The sequence below is a fragment of the Lepisosteus platostomus genome, chromosome 6 (assembly GCF_059453375.1).
Source record: "Lepisosteus platostomus isolate fLepPlt1 chromosome 6, fLepPlt1.hap1, whole genome shotgun sequence".
In the NCBI taxonomy this organism is placed as follows: Eukaryota; Metazoa; Chordata; class Actinopteri; order Semionotiformes; family Lepisosteidae; genus Lepisosteus; species Lepisosteus platostomus.
In genome coordinates, this window is record NC_142616.1 from 9,425,216 (window position 1) to 9,451,804 (window position 26,589).

The 26,589-nt window shown below is 49.0% G+C and overlaps 1 protein-coding gene across 7 annotated transcripts; it reads left to right on the top strand.

Moving 5' to 3' along the window:
- Positions 1 to 1,436: 1,436 nt before the first annotated feature.
- On the top strand, positions 1,437 to 26,589 carry LOC148660077 (uncharacterized). Of its 7 annotated transcripts, none has more exons than XM_088634087.1 (32): positions 1,437 to 1,726; positions 5,746 to 5,823; positions 6,426 to 6,503; positions 8,392 to 8,460; positions 8,705 to 8,881; positions 9,190 to 9,237; positions 9,779 to 9,829; positions 9,928 to 10,017; positions 10,567 to 10,617; positions 10,718 to 10,810; positions 11,074 to 11,124; positions 11,214 to 11,300; positions 12,151 to 12,201; positions 12,313 to 12,390; positions 12,551 to 12,619; positions 12,953 to 13,087; positions 14,177 to 14,245; positions 14,831 to 14,908; positions 15,529 to 15,585; positions 16,184 to 16,261; positions 16,604 to 16,660; positions 16,875 to 16,922; positions 18,652 to 18,720; positions 19,077 to 19,154; positions 20,200 to 20,268; positions 20,880 to 20,966; positions 21,148 to 21,201; positions 21,742 to 21,801; positions 22,952 to 23,065; positions 23,288 to 23,327; positions 23,707 to 23,758; positions 24,673 to 26,589. In XM_088634087.1, exons 1-32 carry the CDS (start codon positions 1,724 to 1,726, stop codon positions 25,481 to 25,483), a joined length of 3,030 nt encoding a protein of 1,009 aa, XP_088490213.1. In that variant the 5' UTR covers positions 1,437 to 1,723; the 3' UTR covers positions 25,484 to 26,589. The 7 variants fall into 7 exon arrangements, with proteins under 7 accessions (XP_088490213.1, XP_088490214.1, XP_088490208.1 ...); XM_088634082.1 differs by lacking the exon at positions 1,437 to 1,726 and adding an exon at positions 4,699 to 4,983; XM_088634085.1 differs by lacking the exon at positions 1,437 to 1,726 and adding an exon at positions 4,699 to 4,983 and having other exon boundaries at positions 20,883 to 20,966.

Genomic DNA, 26,589 nt, shown 5'->3' on the forward strand with positions numbered 1-26,589 from the left:
CCGGGCGAAGAGATGGCAGAGCAGCGAGTGGGCTGTCTGTCTACAGACCTGGGGCTTTGGCAAATGGTCCCGAGGTCGTCTGGAATCCGCAGACGGTGGAGAACCGTCCGCGGGGGGGGGAGTTCTCGCCTGACCCATCCCCCCTAGTCCCGCCCAGATCTAGGGCAGCTTTTCGGGAGGGTCCAGGGGACATCTGGTGGTGCAGGGACCCAGGCTGCAGTCCCTTCATTGCTTTACAGACAAGCAGGGCCAGTACTATATATACTTATATGTATATACAATACTATATAGGAACAAGTAATAGGTTTAATTCATGCTGAAAAACAGAAGAAAGAGAACACAACGTTTCGGCCGTGGAGCCTTCTTCAGGTGTGAGCATCTATAGTACAGTATATACAACAATTACAACAATTTTTACAGTTATAGTACAATACTATATATACACAATGCAATACTAGATAATATATACAATACAATACTGTATACACAATACTATACTATATATATAATACTACCTGTATACTTCTACAGTATAGAGCTTATTACTTCTCCCATGAGACAGGACGCAAAAAAACACATGCGACAGCCCCCACATAACCGTATGTGATTAACTGGAAAATATTCCGAGCTGACCATCCATTTTCACCAGGTGCCATTCACCAGGTCCCAGCTGGTATCTCTTCACCTGGACATAATAAATAATAATGTTTATTCCATGCTGAAAAGATAAGAAAAGAAACAATTTTGGCTGCAGAGCCTTCTTCAGGTGTGTAATATAATAATAATTTCTTACACAGCATTTTCTAGACACTCCACTCAAAGCGCTTTACAGGTCATGGGGAATCCCACTACCACCACCAGTGTGCAGCCCCACCTGGATGATGCTCCAGTACTCTCACCACACACCAGCTCTCAGTGGGGAGGAGAGCAGAGTGATGAAGCCAGTTCAGAGAGGGGGGTTATTAGGAGGCCATGATTAGTAAAGACCAGGGGGAAATTTGGCCAGGACACCAGGGTTACACCCCTACTCTTCTTGAGAAACACCCTGGGATTTTTAATGACCACAGAGAGTCAGGACCCCCATTTGATTCTCATCTGAAGGACAGCGCCTTTTTACAGTATAGTGTCCCTGTCACTTTGCATTAGGACCCCCACAGACCACAGGGTGAGCGCCCCCTACTGGCCCCACTAACACATCTTCCAGCAGCAGCCTCAGCTCTCCCAGGAGTTTCCAGGTACTGACCAGACTCACACCTGCTGAGCTCCAGTGGGTCACAGGGTGATATGGCTGCTGGCTCCCCACGCTGCTGTGCGTGTATTTACCGCGGGAGGCCTGAACCCCGAGGTACTGTTGCAAGAGCCGAGCGCGGGTTAAACCGGTGTGTCTCACTTCCAGCCGCCCGGAGCCCTGCAGGCGAGCGAGCGAGTGAGTGAGTCCCGACCCGGCCGGTCAGGCTCGCGGCTTCTCGCCCGACAGGTTTGCGCCCAGAGGAGGAGGAGGAGGAGGGGGGAGGGGCAGTGACTGACAGTCCGCGCCGAAAGACGCGCTTGGAGCATCGATCGCGGCAGCAGGTCGGAGGACCGCTTCGAGGAGGAAGGAGCAGCGGGGGAGAGTCAAGGAGACGGACAAACCCGGGTTTGAGAACGCCGAGTCTAGAGACTGACACGGGACTGAGTCGACTTCAGCACATCAGGCAACGGATAGAAGCGCGCTGCAGCTTCCATGGTAAGAGCTGGGGTGTGTGTCTTAATGTCCCCACCGCTGTACAAGTGAGGACACTTGGTTGCTATTGGTTTTAATGTGCAATTGTTCAGTAATTCGATTATTATTATACTAGTATACTCACACCTGAAGAAGGCTCCACGGCCGAGACGTTGTGTTTTCTTTCTTCTCTTTTCAGCAGGGAATACACCTATTGCTTGTTCCTTTGCAGCCTATGCATGCTAACGCAGCTACCCACCTGAATTACTACATTATTATTATTATTATTATTATTATGAGGGAGTGCACGTGGACGAAGATGACAAAAAGCCCCCTTTCGAAAGAAACACAACACGTTTCAAAGCTGGTATTCGTGACAAGCTATGTTTTCTTTTACATATAAAACATTGTGAATTTCTTGAAATTTCTTGTTGGTGTTGTTGTTGCTGTTCTGTGTTTCCGGGCTGCGCGTGCCTATCATTCCAGAGGAATTCCGAAATGTCACGGGCGGGCGGGGACGCCGGTGCAGGCGATGTTCTGTGCTGTGCTTGAACGCGGAGATACACCGTTTTGAGCTCTGAGGTTGCCGGTTTCTGGCAGTTGGAATTAAAGCACAATAATCACGAATAAGTCCTTCAACATACACCAGCGCTTTACAGGTGAAAGCACTCCCCTCCACCACCAGTGTGCAGCCCCCACCTGGATGATGCTCCAGTACTCTCACCAAACTCCAGCTCTCAGTGGGGAGGACAGCAGAGTGAAGAAGTCAGTTCAGAGATGTGGATTATAAGAAGGCCATGATTGGTAAAGATCGGGGGGAAATTTGGTCAGGATACCGGGGTTTTCGAGAAATAGCCTGGGTTTTTTAATGACCACATAGAGTCAAGACCTTGGTTTTACGTCTCATCTGAAGGGCTGCGCCTTTTTTACAATGTACAGTAGTGTCCCCGACACTATACTGGGCTATTAGGACCCCCTCAGACTGGCCCCACTCACACCTCTTCCAGGAGCAACCTCAGCTTTCCCAGGAGTCTCCCATCCAGGTACTGACCAGACTCACACCTGCTGACCTCCAGTGGGGCTGCCAGCTGGGAGCTGCAGGGGGATAGAGCTGCTGACGTTGTTTGTTTGCTGTCTACGAAACTAATTTCAAGTAAACTCAGAAATTCTGTCAAACAATTTGCCCGTCGGCTGAGCTTCAGTGGACCGGCAGTCTGGAGCTGCAGGGTGATACAGCAGCACAGTCCCGATCCCTGATCCCGATTCCATCTCGGCGCTCAATGACATATTCGAACCCTAATGAACCGTTCAAGCAGGGAGCTGGGTCAGGAGGCGTAGGCTGCAAAGGAACAAGTCAAGGTTTCTTCCCCTGCTGAAAAGAGAAGAAAAAACATGTTTTTATTTTCTTCTCTTTTCAGCATGGAACAGACTTTTACTTGTCCCTCATTAATAGGCTTAGTGTTTGTGTTTCTTAGTTTCTAAATCTGCAACATGTCGCCATGTGGACGCTTGAAGCGCCCGCTTCCTTCTCAGCGCTCGCTCTGGTGCAAAACCCGCAGTCGGAACAGCAGCTGTCGGCGAGGAGAAGAGAGATCCGCGCATTTCTCCTGCCCCCGCCTAGGCGCGGACTGCGATCATATCGCGTCTCTCGGACGGGCCAGTAAAATAAAAAGGGCGCGGTGTTTCTGGGACAATTGAACCCTCATCTCGAAACAAGATCCGTGTTTCCGTGCCCAGAAATTCAGACGCGTGAAGCGTCGTGATTGTGAAATGGGAACATAAACTCGGGTATTGAGCTATTTTGTTTTGCAAAAGGGGCCATTAAAAACGGCGACGAGTTGTACTTCACGTGCGGTGCACAGTTGTCGCCTGGCTTTTGAAGAGCTTTGAGATGTTGCTTTCAATGAAATAGGCACTATATATTAAAAGCAGGCCAAGTACAGCATTAATCACGCTGGAAAATCTCATATGATAGAAGATAAAATCTAGAATATGTAGGTGTGGAAATCCTCCGGAATTGAACGGAATAAAACCACCCGCGGGTATGGAGTCGGTTGCCGTACCCGTTTCCGTGCACAGTAACACCACACCGAGAGACATCGTTTGGAGCAGTTCGGCAGGATAGGACACTCTGAGCTAAACCAGCTGTTGAGTGGTGCTTACTACTCCTCCTTCTCCGTTAGTACAGCCCGGACAAGATCAACTAAAAACCAGAAATCTGAATCCCTGCGCTGTGAGAGCCGCCCTGTGGAACTTATCTATCCGATGCTCGATGTGGTGATGACACTTGACGTAACTGCTCTTCGTCATCGATCAGATGAACAATTCATTCTCCACTGCTGCCCAGTAAGGGTGGCAGACAAGCAGGAGATCTGAGCTGATCCTGATAGCACAAGGCACAGGGTGGGACTATACCCCAGACAGCTGGATTGATTGATAGGTTGGTTGATTGAGGGGTTGGTTGGTTGATTGAGTGGTTAGTTGGTTGGTTAGTTGGTCAGTCAGTCATTTGGTTAGATTAATTGATTAATGGTGTTGAAAATTGTCTGAACTTCTCATTTTTTCCCGCTGATGGTAAATGGATTGATTAATTCATTGATTTGTTGATTGGATGGTTGATGGTAGTGGAAAGCAGTCTGAATTTGATATTTGTTCTCCCACTAGTGATTGATTGGTTGGTTAGCTGGTTGGTCAGTCAGTCAGTTGTGTGGTTAGATGAACCATCAGTGGGCGAATTTCTCATTTTCTCCCTGATTGATTGATTCATTGATTCATGGAGTGGTTGGAAAGCAGTCTGAATTTAACATTTAAATTTTTTCTCCCACTAGTGATTGATTGATTGATGGATGGAGGGAGAAAGCAGTCTGAATTTCTCAGGTGTCTCCCACTGATGCTGTTGCGTCCAGGCGAGACGTGTTTGTGAAGACGTGGGGCTGGACCTCTCGAGCCAGGCTCTGGGCGCTGCTCGCTGGGCTGGCCCTGATTGACAAAGCAGCTCTGTCTGCAAGCAGCCGGGGCAGCCAGACCTGTTTGCAGAAGGGCTCTGGCCCAGCAGGTTTCGTGGGCCCCCCTCCCTTCCATAAGGAGCAGAGGAGCAGCCTCAGCTCGGCCAGCCAGGTTAAGACATTCAGAGATCTCCAGGAATGCAGCCCTGAAGAACCTGTCCCGGCAGCTACGTTAGCAAAGAGTTACTGACCACGCTTGCACTGTCCTCTGCACACTGGATCACGGTGAAGGAGACAGCCATGCTCAGTCCAGTACGTCTCTTTCAAATAAGAAAGGTGATGGTGCCTTCCAAAAGCTATTGAACCTCACTAAGGAAGTATTTCATTATAGACTGCGTTCAGAGAAAGGGTGTTTTTACGCTTTTAGCGTGAAAGCTCATGCACATGCACAAATAGCAGGGTGAGATCTTCCAACCAGGACAAAAGGCATGTCTTTACAGAAAGGTCGGTGGAAGTCTGGAACAAGCTGCGTGGCCATATTATCAAAGTTGATACTGTGGCTCACCACTGCTTGTTTGGGCTGTGCAGGGCACGAGGGGATGGCGTATCAAATCGTTCACTAGGGCTCACCACTGCTTGTTTGGGCTGTGCAGGGCACGAGGGGATGGCGTATCAAATCGTTCACTAGGGCTCACCACTGCTTGTTTGGGCTGTGCAGGGCACGAGGGGATGGCGTATCAAATCGTTCACTAGGGCTCACCACTGCTTGTTTGGGCTGTGCAGGGCACGAGGGGATGGCGTATCAAATCGTTCACTAGGGCTCACCACTGCTTGTTTGGGCTGTGCAGGGCACGAGGGGATGGCATATTGAGCACCTAGAGCTCATTCGTTTCTGGTGAGACTACTCTCACTATGCTGGATAGAAATTAAACCTGTTAGCTCACTTGCTGTTTGCAAATCTATGTGCTCAGTCAAGCTGGGAGCCCCATCAGGTGTTGGGGCTGGAGTGTGCAATGAGCAGGGACATTCACAATCAGGTGATCAGAGAGCAGGCCCTGAGTGATCACTCCATCCTCCTTTTTTTCTCCTCTTCCACAGGAGAACAGTGAGACGCAGGCATTGGTGGAGGAAAGTGAAGACGATCTGCAAAGAGATATTCAGACAGGCAGGCATCAGGTAAGATACAATGTCCTTGCTTTTTTTTTTCAGATGGGGAAGAGATAACTGAGTATCCCTCAGTAATAAACACACACAACAGGACAGGAGACACAGTGAGAGAGAGAGGAGATCACAGAGAATCCCTCAGTAATAAACACACACAACAGGACAGGAGACACAGTGAGAGAGAGAGGAGATCACAGAGAATCCCTCAGTGATAAACACGGGAGCCTATTGTGATCAAAGTAAAGTGTGGCCAAAGACAGTGTAACTGTGCCAAGGCCCAGAGTTATGATAGGAAGCAAGATAAGCTCTTTAACAGAAACCGAGATTGTCATTTTAAAATTTGCATAACCAGTACAGTGTGTGCTGCTGCATGTCTGAGATAGTTCTGCGTTGCCAGAAGACACAGCAGGCAGTAGATGCCATTGTGACAGATACACCTGGTTACACCTGGTTTCAAAAGCAGGTGAAAGGTAAAAGATGTGCCCCAGAGGTCAGCATGAGACAGCATTAACCCTCTCCTTCTTTCTCCCTGTGCAATGCCACTTCCTGTCCCAATTCCCCCCGTCCGTCTCCTCCTCCTCCTTCCTGCTGTTTCCTGTTCCTTGCGCTCTCAGCTCCCGGGCACCAGGCAGCGCGGCAACTGGAAGGTTTCCCGCAAGACCCACAGGGACCCCGGATACAAGGCACAACCGGTAACGTTGGCAGGTTCCTGTCCGACTCAGACTGTCACGGTTGTCACTTTATTGGCCCTGTACAGTTTCTTGTATCAGGAATCTGTCTTTTCTCAGACCCCAGCTTGCTCTGAGACACACAGACAGGGAGAGAGAAGCTGGGGGTCAGAGCGCAGATTCAGCCACTATACTGCACCCCTGGAGTAGTTGGGGTTAAGGGCCTTGCTCAGGGGCCTCCCGGCTCCCTGGACTTTGGACCGCGCCCTGTTTATTCCCTTTTGGACTCGCCTGCGTTCCCCCTCGCACCTGGATCGCTTCTGGCACCCTGTCCCCTGTCAGTCCTCCCATCCACTCCTCTCCGTGTTTTCCCTATTGCCCTTCTCCAGTCTCCTCCGGATTATACCGTCTGCACAGGGTCCTAAATCCGCACTACACAGGAGTCAGGAGCAGCTCCCGTGACGAGAACGAGAGTCTTTGACATTGTGACATTCCTGTCGCTCAGTGCTGCCGTAAATCATTGCCATCGGGATTTCACTCAGGAACAAGTACAGGTTTACTCCCCGCTGGAAAGAGAAGAAAAGAAACACAGAGTTTCGGCTGTGGAGCCTTCTTCGGGTGTGAGAGAGACAGGGGAGTCGGCAGAGATTATACAGCAGGGGAGGACAGAAGCCGGGTGTGAAGTCGAGATGCGAAGCCGGGTGCGAAGTCGAGAGAGGGGTGAGGAGAGGGGTGAAGGGGAAACCTGCAATTGCGTCCTCAAAGAAGGGTTTCTCAACTTCTATAGCAGAAAGAGACATCTGAGACCAAAATGATCCTGACAAGAGGATCACGCCTCCCCCCTGCTCTCAACGACAGACTCGTTTCCTTATCAACCTCGGTATTCGTCTGCCGGTTTTGACTTCGCACCTCTCTCCCAAAGAGAGAGCAGAGCAGGATGAAACCAAGCCAAAGGTTGTTAAGTGCAAAGTGCAGCTCTCAAACGAGCTACACCACAGACTAGGACTGAGGGATGAATCTAGCGAGCGAGCCAGCCTCTCCCTGCTCCCTGCCCGAGTGCCCACCTCCCGGTCACTGCCCACTCCGCCGACACAGAATCTGGAGCGGCCATTACATGGAGTGGAGAGTGACGGGCTGGAGGCAACATTACAGGCTCACCTGAAGGTTGTACAGCCCTCTTTTATTTCAGTGCAGGCTGGACGCATAACTGATTGTTATGAGTTTCTGATTGCTGTTTTTTTTAGTTGATCAATGTTATTCTATTTAACTTAAAGCCTACGCGTTAGTACTTTCCGTATCATGTAAGAGAGGATTACTTATGTACTTATCCATACCTGTACATACTGCGCACTGCAGTACGTTAGGCTACTGTATGATGCTGGACTTTGTTATTAGCAGATTTAACTTTTAGCAACCGTTCTCTGCACCGAACTCTCGCCAATGTCGAGACCCTCCTGTACTTCACTGAGATTGCTCCAAAGAAGTGCCCAGATGTATAAAGAGGTACAAGTGTAAAAGCCTATGCCAATTACATTAATAATCTACGTCCGGCTGAGTAGATTGTTATAGTAGTTCAGGTGGGGAGCTGCGTCAGCGTGCGTAGTCTGCAAAGGAACAAGGAATAGGTTTATTCCCTGCTGAAAAGAGAAGACAGAAAACACAATGTTTTGGCTGTGTAGTTTGCCCGTGGCTCAGGTAATTAACTGGGATCAAATGGAATCAGGAAGTATTGATCCGTTGTACTGGAATGGATCGGGATGGATTGTCTTTTATTGTTCTATGATGGGTTGAACCCTGTCATTAAACAGCACAGTGTTGGGTACTTGGTCTTAAGGTGTGTGGTATTGCATTGTTTGTGTGGAAATGTTGTACAGACCTCCGTTTTACTGGTTTGCTCTGTCTTTCTCTGCAGGACATTGAAAAAACAGGGACACCCTCAACCCCTTCACAGGAGGACGAGAGTTTACCAGACGCGATACAGGTCAGGACATCCTGCCACTCCCCAATCAAACCCCTGGGATCTTCTCACTGAATAAATTTTTTTTTGGGGGGGGTGAAAAGTAAATGGCTCAAGTGAGGCTCGTGCATTTCCACCACCCGCTGAAACGTTAAACATACAGTCGACAAGTCTGCTGCTGCTCCCCGAGTGCAGTGTCAAAGTGCCATAGCTTTCAGTCCATGGGTCCCTCTATGAACCCCCCCCTTCCTCCCCCTGTCTTTCTCAGAATGGGGGGCTCAGTGGGACGCTGAATTCTCCGTTCGGCACTGGAGCCAGGTTAGACCCTATCTCCGCGGGAACTGGAGAAAGAGACAATGAAAGAGCAGCACCGGGGATCTCTGAGAAGACGACACGAGAGAGCTCCACCGTGAGCTCCAGTGCGAATCTCTGTCACGTCGGTCGGGTCAGTGTGACTTCTGGCTCCAAATTTCTGTCTTGTGCATCTTATCATGTGGCAGTAGTTAAGCGGCCTTTTGTAAATACTGCATGTTTCAGCCCCTTGCCTCCTCTCTCTGGCAGAATGGTGGTAGCAGTGGGATATCGAGGAATCCACTCCACCCTGCTCCCTAGCTAACCTTTGTGCTTTGATGATCTGGTTGCTGGGACTCAATTTTCATTTTGATGAGGGGAGTGAGGTGGAGTGCTGGGATTTGGAAGACATTTGTGCTTTTCTCTTCTGCTGTCTGACTGGGGCTTTCGCCTGTGTTTCAGAAGGAGAAGGACCAACCAGAAGCCCTGGTGAACCCCTATGGCTCAGAGGTAAGCCTTCTGTCTCTTCTGTCTCTTCTTTCTTCTCTTTCCCACTGCCTTGCCTGCTCGGCAGGGTACAATATATGTTCACTTCATCCTTACAATTCCATTATTTTGTCATTTGAGAGGAGGTAAGGTTTTTACCAGTAACTCCTCACCCAGATCATCAGTGCTAGAATAGTACTGATCTCTACATAGTGCTGGCTGTATTCCTCACTGATACCGTGTGTCACATGTTTGTCTGTCTGTGCCAGGACAGAGACAGTGAGATTGTAGGGTCAGAGCACAGCAAGAAAATTACTTCAAGCCCAAAAGTAGTGGGTGTTCTTCACATCTTGTCCCTATATATCTATCTTAATGCTTGGGTTTCAGGCTACCAAATCTTCTGCAGTTCCATGTGCACATTTGACTTTTGCTGCCTTACCAGCCACGACTCTAAGCCCTTGCAGTATTAAATCCTCTAGATGAACATTTTCACTCTTCCTGTCTATATTAAAACCAGTGTCTCTGTTGAACCTGTCCCAAACTCCATACTCTCTTTCTCTTTCAGAATGGTGGTATTAGTGGGATGCTGTGGAACCCTTTTCGCTCTGTGCCCAAGGTAACCCCAGTAATTAATCTGGTAAGAGCAAATCTTGAGACACCGCTGCTGGTGGCCCCTATCTAATGTTGTCCTGTGTGTGTGTCTGTTTGGTCCAGGACAGAGATGATAAGGATGTGACTTCAGGGCACCTAGACAAGAGCTCTGTGAAAACAGCCAGCGAGGAGAGCGTCTTTCATTCCAAACAGGTCAGACTAATGTACTCTGCAGTCTGTCAGTCACTCTGTCTAAATATGTGAATACTTGCATTCAGTATCGTTGTTGTTTTGCAGGTCTGCTACATTCAATTTTAGCTCAGTGTAACTGTAAAACTCCCAACCATATTGATATTCACATTTTCTCTCAATTACAGTCATTGTTATCAATGCTATAGCTGTTCAAAGTCTCTCTTCTCCAGTAATAGGAGTTCATCATTCATGTGTTCTTATCAGATAAGATAAGATCACTTTATTGGCCATACACAATTTCTTGTATTAAGTATTTGTCTTTTCGCATACCCCAAATTGTTCTCCATGAGACACATAGACAGGGAGAGAAGCTTGAGGTCAGAGCGCAGGGTCAGCCATTTATACGGTGCCCCTGGAGCAGTTGGGGTTAAGGGCCTTGCTTAGGGGCCCAACGGTGTAGGATTCTTCTGTCAGACACCTCACTTTGTCTCTCTCAGTACCAGACATGCATGTGTTAGTACCTCAGTGTGAAAGCATTGACCTCCCTGTCCCTTCTTCTTTTGCTGACAGATTGGTGTTAACAGTGGGATACCAATTAATCCATTTTACTCTTGGCCCAAGGTAACCCTTCTAACTGATACCGCTTTCATTAAGTACTGCTCTCCAAACACCGCTGTTGCCCTCATTAACACTGTCTCATGTCTCCGTCTCTCCTAACTAGGAGAAAGACAGTGAGGACTTGGCCGCAGAGTCCTGTGAGAAGATAAATTCTGAGAAAACGGGGAGAGATGAGAGCCTCTTTCACTCCAAACAGGTTGGTGTTCACAGTTTCTCTTCTTCACAGACTATAATCTATTTTCCATTGCCAGATTTTAAGTTAAAGTTATTATTATTGCTATTGCTATTGCTATTATTATTATTATTATTCAAAGTCTCTCTTCTCCATCAATAGCCACAGCTTGGAGTCGAAGTGCAATCTGAACACGAGTTTCTCTTTGTCTGTCTCTCTCAGCATCAGACATGCAAGTGCTAGTAACACAGGGTGTATGACATCCTTGTCCGTTCTCTCTCTGACAGATTGGTGTTAACGGTGAGATACTGTGGAATCCATTTTACTCTTGGTCCAAGGTAATCGCTTACTGACACACTTCTTACTTATTACTGGCCGCCAAATCGCTGCTGTTGTTCTCATTAACGCTGTCCACTGCCTTTCTCAGGACAATGAGGTTGTCACATTGGAGTCCCTTGGGAAGATGAGCTCTGGGAAAACGTCCAGTGCTGAGAAGCTCTCTCAGACCAAACAGGTTAGTGTTCTGCACAAGCTTGAACGGTTGCCGGGTGAGGTTCCTGTGGAGAGAGTATTTTAAGACCCTATGCGAGGCGGCAGACCAGGAAAGGAATAGGGAACGGAGTTGAGGGAAGACACACAAGGTTTATTGGTGCTCACAGTGATGCTAGGGAAATCCGTGGACAAGTGAAGGTAGGTATCCATTGCAACAAATCCAGGGAGGTCCACAGGAGAGTTGGGAAACCATCCATATGTCCATTATCGGGAAATCCATCCGGAGACAAAACAAGAACAGACACACGAAGAACAAGAACCGGGAATACGGGGCTTTGTCCCAGGCCCCCGGCTCAGAAGGTAAGGATGACTATTCGGAAGTCCCCGTGAAGTCTGGTGGTAGGCGGACCATGAGACAACCGTTTTCCAAAGCTGAGCCCCGAAGGCTGGGGGGGGGGAAGAAGACATAAATAAGGGACTTGATTAGACACACCAGGAAGTAATAATTAAAAGGACTATCTAGAGAGGATTATAGCGCCCTCTGGAGGAGGGGATGTCGACCGTGACACAAGCTCCCTTTCCGCATGTGTTTGTCTCCGTCATCTACGGCAGTGTTAGGTTTTCATTGCGGTTTCTTGGAATGACCTGCATTATCAATCGTTACAGCCATAGATCGCTCACATCACTTGCTCCCTATGCTCCACATTGCTGCTTCCTGTCATGACTGCCCTCTGCTTGCAGGCGGAGTTCGGTGCATGCTCCATATGACATCAGTCTCCTCATTCTTTCTGGTTCACGGTCTCTGCCGAAACCAGCGAGCTCAGCTTATCTGTATCAACTCTCGTACTGCCTTCTCTCTCTCTTTCCGTCAGGACGGCGATGTCGGGGAGATGGTGAGGAATCCCTTTCTCTCTGCGCTCAAGGTAACCCCAGGATTTTAAAATCTGGTCACCGGGGCTGCTCTGCGGGTATCGCTGGCAGCAGCCGCCACTGACACTGTCCTGTACGCCTGCCTGTCTCTCGTCCCGTGACAGGAGATGGGCCGTGAAAGCGTGGCCCCAGAGCCCTGCGAGACGCTGAGATCTGAGGAGCCGGCCGGCAAGGGGAAACGGGTCAGTGTTCTTGCTGTCGTCTCTCCCTCAAGTTCGGGAAGTGACCCATGACCTCTCTGTCTTGGCTCGTCGCTCTCGAGCCCTTTCGGTTCTCCGGAGTGCGTGACAGAAACAGCACTCCCTGGTAGGACACTGACTCCGTCTGCTTGCTGGTCCACAGGGCTCCAGTGACTGGCTCAGTGGGTTCCAGAGAGAGGTGCCGTCTAACCCGTTTTATGCATCCCCCGAGGTAAGTCAAGACACCCTCATTTCGTCTGAAAATAAGTAGCTTTTCATGGTTGATATCTTCAGCATTACCTGATCAGTTCACCACTTTAATAGTCAGCAAGCAGAGTCATTATCTGTCTAAGGTCTGGTTTAATTTCAGTGTCCCACCTGATTCAGCCCATGAAGTTAGTTCCCTATTGGGTAGCATGCGATCTCTCTGGCAAACAGACGTTTAGGGGCAGGCAGGGTTTGGCAGCGCTGGAGACTGTCTTTGGTGGGGTTGAAGTGTTGATTAAAAGCTGGCATGTAGGTTTCATCTCCCGGTCTTTTAACGCTTTCCTATGGATTTGATCAGGCCCAGGGGCAGGCTGATCTGGAGTCACGGAGGGATGTCCAGGCTCGCAAGAGTCTCTCTGACTCGTCTCTGATCGCTCCGGAACCAGCAGGGCCCTCTCTGGTCCTACCTCGCGTCCTCCCTGCACCAGTCCAGGTCAGTACAGTGCCAGGCAGGCGCAGTGTCAGTCCAGGTCAGTACAGTATCAATGCAGTGTCAGTCCAGGTCAGTACAGCGCCGGTCAGGCGCAGTGTCAGTTCAGGTCAGTACAGTATCAATGCAGTGTCAGTCCAGGTCAGTACAGCGCCGGTCAGGCGCAGTGTCAGTCCAGGTCAGTACAGTATCAATGCAGTGTCAGTTCAGGTCAGTACAGCGCCGGTCAGGCGCAGTGTCAGTTCAAGTCAGTACAGTATCAATGCAGTGTCAGTCCAGGTCAGTACAGCGCCAGTCAGGCGCAGTGTCAGTCCAGGTCAGTACAGTATCAATGCAGTGCCAGTCCAGGTCAGTACAGCGCCGGTCAGGCGCAGTGTCAGTCCAGGTCAGTACAGTATCAATGCAGTGTCAGTCCAGGTCAGTACAGCGCCAGGCAGGCGCAGTGTCAGTCCAGGTCAGTACAGTATCAATGCAGTGTCAGTCCAGGTCAGTACAGCGCCAGGCAGGCGCAGTGTCAGTCCAGGTCAGTACAGTATCAATGCAGTGCCAGTCCAGGTCAGTACAGCGCCGGTCAGGTGCAGTGTCAGTCCAGGTCAGTACAGTATCAATGCAGTGCCAGTCCAGGTCAGTACAGTATCAATGCAGTGCCAGTCCCAGTCAGAGTAGTGACTGTCTGCTGCTGATCTTTACAGTACTCTCCAACTGATGTTCTGTATTTATTCTAACTGTAAAACCAACAATTACAGTTCCTTCTTATTTTTTTCAATATCTTCTATTCCAGCACAAACAAACTTATGATAGTAAGTTATTATTGGTAGTAGTAATGATCATATGACTATTATTTCTTGACATGACTTCTATTATGGTGAAGCCTTACTCTTACAATTGCTTGTCAGCTTGTCAGCATTACTTCTTCAAGAATTTCCTGTGGTTTTGCTGTTTATGCCAATCGTAACTGAATGCTATTGTTAAGAAAGTGATCAGATGTTGTCTTAATGCTGCTACCAGCTCCTCTGCTGTTGGAGCCTCACTCACAGAAGCTGTGAGCAGTAATGCTGCCTGCCTGTGAGGCTGATCTTGCTGTGTGTCCAGCAGGAGCGCCGGTGGTCCAGGGTGGAGACGGAGGCCCCGCTGTATGAGAGCATCATCCTCATTGGGCAGGTTCGAGCAGGGCTTGGGTGGAGATGGACGCGGCCGTTACTTGTGGGGTTTCTGGACTGATAGGCTGGATGCGGGAACGCTGCCTGTTTCTCAATTTTTTCGGTGCTCGTTTTTTTTCCCTTACTCTATCTGTCTCTCGTTGTTTATCCCTGCACCTGGATCTCTTTGTCTCTTGACATCAGCCACTCTCTGTAGCATGTTGTCCATAGATGTGTGTGTGTGTATGTTCTATATATCTATAGCTGTGTAAGTCGATATATATAGGTCTGTATATATGTCCTATATCTACAATTGTGTGTGTATATCTGTATATACTGTATAGGTCTTTATATATTTACTGTATTTATAGGTTTGTACATACAATATGTGCTGTATCTATACAGTAGGTGTGTGTATCAGTATATATTGGCATGTGTATCTATTTATAAGGGTGAGGGTGTGTATATGTACTCTTCCATAAGGGTATGTGTGTACTGTCAGTGTGTGTATCTGTATACTGTATATCCTGTCAGTGTGTGTAGATGCACTGCATTTATATGTATGTCTACAGTTTGACGGTGTCTTAACTGGGCGTTTGTGTTTCAGGAGAGAAGTGTGGATGGCTTCCCAGTAGAGGACCCCCCTGAGAGTCCTGCTGAGCCTCCAGTGACTGACAGGAAACAGGTGTGTCTTCCTGTCTGCTCTTCCCCACAGACACTGGGGTCAGACAGGATGACCAATACTGAGAGACACTGACTGATGGACAGCAAGCGCTTAGACACGTCCACTGATTGGAACGTAAGCACTGACCCAGGCCCAGTAATGGGGACGCGGTCGCTGAGACACACCCACCGATACAGATGTAGCAGCTGAGACACACCTACCAATGGGAACACAGTAGCTGGGACACGCCTACTGATAGGGACTTTGCAGCTGAGTCACGCCCACGAATGGGAAAATGGTCGCTGAGACATGCCCACCTATCAGAATGTGGTCACTGGGACACGCCCACCGATGGGAATGTGGTCACTGGGACAGGCCCACGATTGAAATGTGGTCAATTGAGACATTCCCACCCATGGTAATGTGGTCACTGGGACACGCCCACCGATGGGAATGTGGTCATTGAGACATGGCTGTCAATGGGAAGACAGTAGCTCAGACACACCTACCGATGGGAACTTAGGCATCATGAGACACGCCAGCTGACAGCAGTGCAGGCACTGACACGCGCTGACCAACACGCTGACCCACGGTATGCTGAGACACTCACTCCCTGTCTGCTGTTCTCTTGTTTGACCCAGAGCCGCAAGTTCAGCAAGAAAAGCCGAAAGGCCTCGATGAAGTCACTGAAGTCAAAGGTGTGAAACTCAATCCGTCATTAAATTAAATGACCATACGTTCGTGCTTGTCCTCTGACTAACTGGACTGTGCTGGAGCGACAAAGTAGACTAATGCAAACAAGGAAACTGTAATGTTAAGTCATGATTTTCATTACGATGAGGGGATTGAGATGGAGTGGAGGGTAGGACAATTGTACTGTATCTGTAGGTGTGTGTATCTGTCTGTAGAGTAGCATGCTGTCCATAGATGTGTGTGTGTATGTTCTATATATCTATAGCTGTGTAAGTCGATATATATATAGGTCTGTATATATGTCCTGTATCTACAGTTGTGTGTTTATCTGTATATACTGTATAGGTCTTTATATATGTACTGTATTTATAAGTTTGTACATACAATATGTGCTGTATCTATAGGTGTGTGTATCAGTATATATTGGCATGTGTATCTATTTATAAGGGTGAGGGTGTGTATATGTACTCTTCCATAAGGGTATGTGTGTACTGTCAGTGTGTGTATCTGTATACTGTATATCCTGTCAGTGTGTGTAGATGCACTGCATTGATATGTATGTCTACAGTTTGACGGTGTCTTAACTGGGCGTTTGTGTTTCAGGAGAGAAGTGTGGATGGCTTCTCAGTAGAGGACCCCCCTGAGAGTCCTGCTGAGCCTCCAGTGACTGACAGGAAACAGGTGTGTCTTTCTGTCTCTTCGCCTGTCTGCTCTTCCCCACAGACACTGGGGTCAGACAGGATGACCAATACTGAGAGACACCGACTGATGGACAGCAAGCGCTTAGACACGTCCACTGATTGGAACGTAAGCACTGACCCAGGCCCAGTAATGGGGACGCTGGTCGCTGAGACACACCCACCGATACAGATGTAGCAGCTGAGACACACCTACCAATGGGAACTTGGGCACGAGGCACACCAGCTGACAGCAGTGCAGGCACTGACACGCGCTGACCAACACGCTGACCGACGGTATCCTGAGACACTCACTCCCTGTCTGCTGTTCTCTTGTGTGACCCAGAGCCGCACGTTCAGCAAGAAAATCCGAAAGGCCTCGATGAAGTCACTGAAGTCAAAGGTGCGAAACACAATCCGTCATAGTAACAAAGTAGACTAATGCAAACAAGGAAACTGTAATATTAACTTTAACTGTAATGTTAAATCATGATTTTCATTATGGTGAGGGGATTGAGGTGGAGTGGGGGGTAAGACATTTGTACTGTATCAATAGGTGTGAGGATCAGTATCAGTATCTGCTGTCTGACTGGGGCTTCAACCTACCTGTGTTTCAGAACGAGAAGGACCAACCACAGGCTGTGGTGAACCCCTACGGCTCAGAAGTGAGTCTTTCGTCTCTTCTGTCATCTTTTTCCCACAGTCTCCCCCACTTGGGGGGGGGGGAGGGGGTACAGTACTGGATCATTTAATTATTTCAACTTGATTACTTCTGAATTTGAGTTCGACAAACAGACGTAGGGGTTTTTTACCAGTTACCCCTCACCCACTCCACCACGGATCAGATCCAAACAGGCACCCGGGCTCAGGCCCCTGCAATACAGGATGGCTGAGGCTGCTAGAGGAATCAGTGTTACTGACTGGCGCGTGACTTGTTTCCTCGTCTCTGCAAGACAGTTCGTGTGCAGCTGGTTCCACGTCTCTGATCTTCTGCAATGTTGTCAGTTGTCAGTTGTCTTCCTCAAGGTTCCTGATCAAATACTCCCTCCCTGGCGGTCTCCTAGCAGCCCTGAGCAGAGAAGAAGAGAAACAGGGAACCCCCCCCCCCCCCCCTTCACCCAGGCTTGGGCTACACGAAATAACCAGCAGAGAGCTGTTAGGGTGAAGCAGAACCTTAACACAATGTGACTTTCTCAGCTTCCTAGCGTTTGTGGCGAGCTCATTCTGGCTACGAGCCCCAAATCATTATTTTCTACTTACTTCAAAGACGACAGGAAGTGAAAACCTGTGGAGCATTCTGCTTCTGGGTCCGGCCAAACTGCCTGGAGTTTTGGAAAAAACACAATAGCGGGCGAGGGAAGGGAGGGAGGTTTTGAAGAGGCAGGCGAGATGCAGAATAAATGTTTGAAGGTTTTGTCTCCTCTTGAGGAGCCGTGTGGTCTCAGTGATGCCCCATGGGACGTGCCTGCAGCAGGGCTGATTTTTAACACTTGATGCCACGTGGCCTTAGGGGTGGGGGGTGGTTTATTTGTTCTTCTTCGGGGGGGATGTAAACAGGGAGTTGGTGTGAGTCTTTAAGCTGATTTGTCTTTGCTTATTTTCTCTCTTGTTTGCTTTTTCTTTTTGGAAGTCTTAATGACGGATGTTTCATGTATTACACTTTAAGTGTAATTTATATGCTTTCTTATATTTTATTTCTTTCTTCCCCTATCATTGTTATTTTTTCTTTTTCGCCTCTTTAGGTTTGGGTGGGAATTGGAGCAGGGTTCTGGGATTGTTTTGATTGCTGATATAAATAATATTAACCTTTTAAGAAGATTATTATTATCTAGTACTTTTCTGGACACTCCATTCAAAGCGTTTTACAAGTAATGAGGAATCCCACTATCACCACCAGTGTGCAGCCCCACGTGGATGATGCTCCAGTACTCTCACCACACACCAGCTCTCAGTGGGGAGGAGAGCAGAGTGATGAAGCCAGTTCAGAAATGGGAATTATTAGGAGGCCATGACTGGTAAAGACCAGGGGAAAATTTGGTCAGGACACTGGGGTAACACCCCTACTCTTTTCGAGAAACACCCTGGGATTTTTAATGACCACAGAGAGTCAGGACCTGGGTTTTAAGTCTCATCCGAAGGACAGCATCTTTTTACAGTATTGTGTCCCCATCTCTATACTGGGGCCTTAGGATGCACACAGACTGCAGGGTGAGCGCCCCCTACTAGCCCCACCAACACCTCTTCCAGCAGTAACCTGAGCTTTCCCAGGAGTCTCCCATCCAGGTACTGACCACACTCACGCCTGCTGAGCTCCAGTGGGGCCGCCAGCTGTGAGCTGTGAGCTGCAGGGTGATAAAGCTGCTGGCTAAACATCCGTCTGTCTGTTGTCCACAGTACATGGAGCAAAACAAAGGAGCCTGTGCTCTCACTGGGGACGAGTTCAGTCTGTTGACATACAACAAGGTATGTCCCTTTATTATCAGTCAGGTGCCTGTTAACCTTTCATTCCACTTGCTGGAGAAGAATGGGGAAAACTCCATGGTTGCAGGCAACAATCATCTTCCAGTTCTCAATCTATTACTGATCTGGAATGAGGTCACTAATCGCTTGCTCTCATGGTGGCCTGGCTGTTAATACTGCTTTCTCGCTGATCTGGGGTGCTGGGGCTCGACCTCGGGGTGCATATGGAAGACAAACCCAAGGGGGTCTCTTTCATGTGTACCAGTTTAATTCCAGCAGTCAAAGACACATTGATTAATTAACATCTCTAACGTGTTCTTGTTTTCTTTTGCTCTTTGCTGTCTGTCTCCGAATTCCAGGAGACCCTGCTGGAGGACAGCTGGCCAGAGCAGAATCCGGACAGTCTTGTTGACGCTGGCCTGGCTGACAGGAAACAGGTCAGTCTGTGTTTCTGCCTCTGTCTGTCCTCCGCCGACCTTGCTGACCAGCAGGGAGTCAGGGTGTCTGCAGGTGTATCAGTCAGTCTCCCACTCTCTTCAGCTCCGAGATGAGGCTTTTTATAAGGGCGCCCTATGACTGGATTGCACTTAGTCTGCACCAACGTCTGCCTTGCCATTGGCTGATGTTCATACGATTGCACTCGATTTGCACCAACACCCTGCCTTGCTATTGGCTGATGTTCATACAATTGCACTTGGTCTGCACCAACACCCTGCCTTGATATTGGCTGATCTTGATTAGATTACACTCACTCTGCGCCAATACTCTGCCTTGCTGTTTGCTGATCTTGATGAGATTACACTTAGTCTGCACCAACACCCTGCCTTGATATTTGAAGATCTTGATAAGATTGCACTTAGTCTCTGCCAATACTCTGCCTTGCTACTGTCTGATCTTGATAAGATTGCACTCGATCTGCACCAACACTCTGCCTTGATATTGGCAGATATTGATAAGATTGCACTTGATCTGTATCAGCACTCTGCCTTGCTATTGGCTGATCTTGATAAGATTACACTCACTCTGCACCAATACTCTGCCTTGCAGTTTGCTGATCTTGATAAGATTACACTTAGTCTGCACCAACACCCTGCCTTGATATTGGAAGATCTTGATAAGATTGCACTTGATCTGCACCAACACTCTGCCTTGCTATTGGCTGATCTTGATAAGACTGGCAACCTTACCTTCAACGCACTCACCCTTAACACCAGTGCCCCTCAAGGCTGTGTGCTCAGCCCTCTGCTGTACTCCCTGTTCACCCACAACTGGACTGCCAAGTTCAGCACAAACAGGTGGGGCTGCACATTGTTTGAGGTGAGACCCCATTACCTGTAAAGCACTTTGAGTGGAGTGTCCAGAAAAGTGCTATGTACAGTAAGTGTAAGCAATTATTATTGTTATTATTATAAGATTGCACTCAGTCTGCACCAATACCCTGCCTTTGTATTGGCTGATCATTCTTTTTCCTGTGTCCCCCAGGGTTCAGGGAAGAAGAAGGGAGGAACACCCAAAAACTTCTTGTCCAGGCTGTCCATATCGGGGAAGAAGGTAAATGCTCATAGACAGATTTCCTTTTAATTGATCAGTGCATGCAAATCAATAATTCATATACATTCACCAACCTGGTCTCTCCACGGCTTCAGAGCACCCTTCTTTCATCATGCCCTGGGACGTTCTAGTCATTGGTGCTTCAAGACGTCATGAGCTTTTGTGCAAGAAAGAGGAACTTGTGGAGATTTCCATCAATTGCTCCGCTATTGTAACCCACTGTAGCAGCTCCCTGCCTTTGGTAGCGTGTTTGCCAGCACACTGGTAACAATAAACACCACATATTTATTGATCTGTTTGTTTATGGTCTGCCCAAGCTCCTGCCCATGTACTGTCTACATTGTGAGGTGTTATCTGTTGTGTTGTCTGTTATACTGTGCATATCCTGAGAGAACAGTGATAATAAGAATTCCATTGTACATGTACTGATGGCTAATAAACCCCTCTATCTATCTATCTTCTTAGTTAGTGTCAGACAACATCATTAATACAGTTGTCTTTGAGGGTGTGTTTTTGGCGGCCTCTAGTGGCAGCCATGGCCATTACAGTCTTTCTTGGGGACATTTTGCCTCACTGCCCTCCCTCTCTCTCACTCGGCCTCGGTTTGAAAGCAGGACAAGAAGAAGACGAAGTGGGAGGAGGGAGAGGTTGAGCCAGGAGAGGCGGAGGTCAGCTTCGAAGACAACGGTGCCAAGCAGGTTGGTGTCCGCTTCCAAGCCCTGCTTGTCTGTCCATCTCTCCCGGCGTGCGTCTCCTTGTCCGTCTGTCGCCGGCGCTCCCCGAGTGTCTGTCCCAGCGTGGTCTGGGTCTGCCCCTGCTCGCGTCGCCCCATCTCCCCCCAGTCTCTGACCTCCCTGCCTGTTTTCCTCTTTCCAACAGAAGAGAGTCAAGAGGCTGAAAGCACCGCTCTTCGCTCATCGCCGGGGATCCAAAGTAATGTTCTCCTCCTCTCAGACTTGTACAGTTGTAGAGCTGTTTACTCTCACTGTGCCTCCTGTCACCCTCTCACTGTGTCACCTTCACTGTGTGTCTACTGTCACCCTCTCACCGTGTCTCCTGTCCTGCTGTGTGTGTTTATTACTGAGGGATTCTCTGTGATCTCCTCTCTCTCACTGTGTCTCCTGTTCTGTTGTGTGTGTCTATTATTGAGGGATTCTATGTTTCTCCTCTCTCTCACTGTGTCTCCTGTCCTGTTCTGTGTGTTTAATACTGAGGGATTCTCTGTGATCTCCTCTTTCTCACTGTGTCTCCTGTCCTATCCCTCACCTTTTAATGAGGGATTCTCTGTTATCTCCTTCCTCTCACTGTGTCTCCTTTCCTATTGTGTGTGTTTATTACTGCTGGATTCTCTGTTATCTCCTCTCTCTCTCACACTGTCTCCTGTCCTGTTGTGTGTATTAATCCAGCTCAGTGTCAGAACACCTGAAAGTCTTTTTAAGGTAAGAAACAAAGCTTTTTATTTCTATATTTCAGAGCAAGCACGAGCCAGCAGAAGACCTACGTAGTGACTGCAACATCTCTGAAGCAGCTCCGGTTGGTACATCCATCCATTTCCACACCACTTCTGCCAGTGCAGGGTTACAGGGGAGCTGGAGCCTATGCCAGCAAGCAGCAGGCACAAGACTGGGTACACACTGGATGGGATGCCAGTCCATTGCAGGGCATAGACACAGACACACTCAGAGCAGGGTCACCTTTCTCAGAAGCCAGTTAACCTACCAGTATGCCTTTGGACTGTGGGAGAAAACCAGAACGTACAAACTCCACACAGACAGCACAGTCCAGGAGCTGAACCCAGGGCCCCAGCAGTGCCAACCACTGTGCCATCCCCTGGGTGGGACAGATATTTATTTTAAAAAAATATCTACAGTAGTTGTGGTCTTAGAACACATATGTAAGGTCTGTCAGGGCTGGTTCTCCTTCCTATAGTGTTGCATGATGGGACACTGTGATCCAGGGGTCTCCAATCCTGTGGTGTCTGAAGCTTTTCTGATTGATTGGAAATCAGGAGCACCGGCACTTGTGGAGCTGGAGGCAGCCAATACATTGGCTCAATTGAGTCCATAACCAGTTGAACTATGTCATTAAGTGCAGAGAACACCAGCAGACACAGAATGGCACCCCAGAGCCAGGGTGGTGTTCTGGTAGATCATCTGGGAGTGTCCTGGAATTATGGGGACTCTCTCCCAGAAATAACAGAAACCATTTGAGCAGAATGAACTGAACTACAGTTTTAATGGCCAGGCTGATGGGCAGTTACAGTAGGTCTGTGTCCAGTTTCTATGTCCAGGCCAGATTGTGGTCACTGAACTTTTCCTCTCTGGACAGCCAGGTCTGCCTGTGTCCAGTTTTTGTTTCCAGGCTGTGGTCACTGAATCTGTCTTCTCTGGACACTCAGATCTGCCATTTTATACCTCAGAACATCCTTTTAAATTCCCATAAATATCATGATAAGGAGGGAGAACGACTCCTGAGGATAAATTTAGGATCGACATAAAGATCGCCGTACATATTACACAATGCAAGAGTGTTTTTGACAAAGCTTATTGAAGTTGCTTGGAAGTGTCATGAACTCTCTCTGTTCTGCCTCAGCATGTAGAGAGCTTTACCCTTTCACACACAGAGACTCAGCCCAACACTCCCCGCATTGACTGGGCTCTCTCTCTCTCTCTCTCTGTCTCAGGTGGAGAGTTGGGGCGCCCAGGCGGACGACAGCCAACTCTGTGGGTTCGACAAGGAGCTGCAAGGGGCCTGCAAGCTGGATGAGGAGGAGGAGGAAGAGGCGGAGGATGAAGGGGTGAGAGCGTGCCGCTACTCCCTCCACACTGACAGAACAGGGCTTCTTACAGAGCCTGCTCATTTGAGGGGGAGAGTCCTTGTATATTAGTGTAAGTCTATGAAAGAGGATAAGTCACATGACATGTTTGCATTAAGCAGAAGGTTTCCAGACTCCAGGTCCTGGCTGGGAACTATCAGTAGGTAGACTACTTCCTTACGGTATGAAATCGTTCTCCTCCAGGACACAGACAGCCTAATGGAGTGGTGGAGCACAGTGGAACGTAAGTAGCTTCTTTAATGTGGTCTTCATTTTATTTTAATTAGCACCCTACAAGTGATTATCACGTCACACTCACCCTGAACTCACCAGCACACACACACTGTCACACCTGACTGTACTGTAGACACTACTAGTGTCACTGCTGTCCCTCTCCTCTCACACTCACCCTGAACTCACCAGAACACACACCTGTCACACCTGACTGTACTGGAGACACTACTAGTGTCACTGCTGTCCCTCTCCTCTCACACTCAATAAGACAGTTATGGTGGTGGCTGGAGTAATGTTCTGCAGCAGGGTGGGTTGGAAGTGCTGGAGGCTGAGACACCCTGCTGTCCAGTAAGCTCAGTCTTTAATAGCTGTTCCATCATCTCTTGCAGAATGGGACGAGATCCCGGATGACGAGGAAACACTCACAGAAGGAGAGGCAATGTAAGGTTCACAGTTTCAGGCTAGGGAAAGCCAAAAACATTATTTCACAGAGGAACCTGTGGATCAGGGATGATAAGAACCCATATTGATCTCACAGTTTGTGCCTCATTTCCTCTTATTTGCTTCAGCATCTGATTTGAAAAAGATGTCAGATGAACTGTTTTTTTTTCTTTATCAGTTGCTAATTTCATTTTACGTTCAGCAGGAATCTAGTCTCAAGGACTATAGTTACCTTGTACCATAGATCTAAAGTATATGTGCATAGATGGGAGCACCGATGTCCGTTCCTGTAGGTCTAGTGACGGAAACAGTGATTTCCGTTCCCGTAGGTCTGTAGGTCTAGTGAGGGAAACAGTGATGTCTGTTCCCGTAGATCAGTAGGTCAAGTGATGGAAACTGATGTCCGTTCCCGTAGATCTGTAGGTCTAGTGATAAAACAGTGGCGGACATCCATTTCTGTGGATCTATATGTTTGTGATGCAGAGTGATGTCTGTTACTCTGTTACTCTAGGTCCAGTGATGCCCTATCCTGTACATTTGTGCAATAAGTGCAATAAAATAAATTTGGAGCCTGCTATATGAGACATAAGCCATATTGAAAGGGGGTCACCATATTGTTAAGAACTAGCCTCTCACAATTTATTAGCAATGCGAGAGTCTGTGACTGTGTGTGTCCTGTGATGGACTGGGATCCTGTCAAGGGTGTACCCTGCTTTGCACCCATTGCCCACTTACCCATCCGGACCATTACCCATAGGCTCCGTCTCCCCCCGGCACCCTGTACTGGATAAAGGGCTTTAAAAACTGGATGGATGGATAGTCTGTTTGGTTAGAGTTTGTGAATGTTGTTTTTAGACCTTAAAGTCTCAATGACCTGCCCTCCGCTCTCCCCTCCTCCTTCCTCTGTGCGCCAGGGCGTTGGCCAACACCACGGTGAAGGTGCAGAAGGGCATCCGCCTCTTCAACAAGCTGTTCATCGAGCGCGCCGAGGGCCTGTGGCAGCACATCTCCTACCTCAACGCCCTCGCGGACGACATCGACAAGTTCCACAGGAAGGCCAAGATCGCGGCCATCACGGGGGGCACCACCAGCGCGGTGGGCGGGGTGGCCACCATCACCGGGCTGGTGCTGGCGCCGCTGACCCTGGGCACCTCCCTGGTGGTCACCGCAGTGGGGCTGGGCGTGGTCGCGGCGGGAGGAATAGCCAGCACCACAGCCACCATCTCGGACACGGTCCACAACTCCCAGGACCGCAAGAAGGCGGAGAAGATCGTGGAGGACTACCAGAAGAAGATGGTGGACCTCAGCCACAGCCTGAGGTTCATCCACCAAGGCATCGGGAGTCTACAGAAGTACGACATCGTGAGATTCGCGTCCTCTTCCTACGGCCGCCGCGTCCCCGGGCCGCACCACCCCTGTGAGGGCAGAGCCAGCGAGGTCTTCCCGAGCCACGCGGCGCACGTCAGGCAGGCCGCCCGGATGGCCGACGCCGCGAGCAGCGCGGCCCGAGCCGTGCAGATTGCCGCCGGGGCCACCAGCCTCTTGGCCAGCCTCTTCGTGGGCATGGACGTCTACTTTGTGGCCAAAGACAAGCGGGACCTGAAGCACGGCGATAAGTCAGAGTATGCCGCCAAGGTCCGCGAGGCCACCGGACAGCTGCACTCCGGCCTGATCGAGCTCAACGCCATCCGGGAAGAGCTGCAGTCCATCATCGATCCCATCTGAGCTTTCGTGCGTTCCTCGGTCCTGTGTTCTTCCTGTTGGGATAGCTGCCGGGCTTTCGCCTCTTTTCCGATTCCGGACTTCTTGGCCTGTGCGCGTCCACCGCAGGAAACGAAGGCCATCTGAGCTCCCCTATCCTCACCATCTTCTTCCTCTCCTGCCCACTTTGGATCCGCCATTCTCTTCGACTGAAAACCCATTTGGAGCCACGCGCGGTCAGTCCGGTTATTTTCTTGGCTACGAAAACGAGAGGCGAACAAACAGGAGTAAGAGGAAAGGAGGTCTGCAACAAGTCAATGGATTGATCCCGGAGCCTCGTGACACTTTCTGGGATCCCGGGATGTCATAAGGATTAGCCTGACATCCCTAATTACTGTCCCACCGGTTCGACGGTTCCTCCTGCAGCCTTCGCTTCTTCTCCTCTCTTTCCTTGGAATTCTATGACATCTTCCTTTTTTCCCATCCAGATGTTTTTCGGGTGTAGCCGACGGCAGAATCGGGTTACTTTCCGCAGCAGTGTGACTGGCTCTGCATGTGAGGATCCCGCTGTTCACTTTTGTTTCACTGGGCTACAGTTTTCTGTCCTAAAAAAGGAGTAATATAAAAATGGACCTGGAGTTTCGAGGGGTAACGTGCCAGGATAATGGGCGCCAGGCGTTTTAAATTGAGCCCCTGAGAAACGTTCTGGGAGCTTCAGGTCTCTGGGAAGGTTCTAGAAGCTTCAGGCCATTCTAGGGCCTTCAGCCTTCAGGCCTCCTGGAACATTCTAGAAGCTTCAAGAGCGGAGATGGAGATGCAGATGGAGAAACTGTAGACAGGAAGGAAGGGGTGTGCATCTTTAATGTTCTGTGACAGACCATCTGCTGCTGGACTGGGCAATTTCATTCCAGCCCCGATCTGAAGTGCTCAACACAGCACATTCCTGAATAAGAAGTCAGATCACCTGAGGGTTGTTTTTTTAGGTCATAATCAGATGAACAACACTTCAAAATCTGCAGGACCCTGACCCTCAGGGACTGGACGCTATTACATTACATGTTTTACTTTTATTCTCTGTACATGTCAGTGTAATATATCCTTTTCTAATAAATAGTTTTACAGGAAAAAAA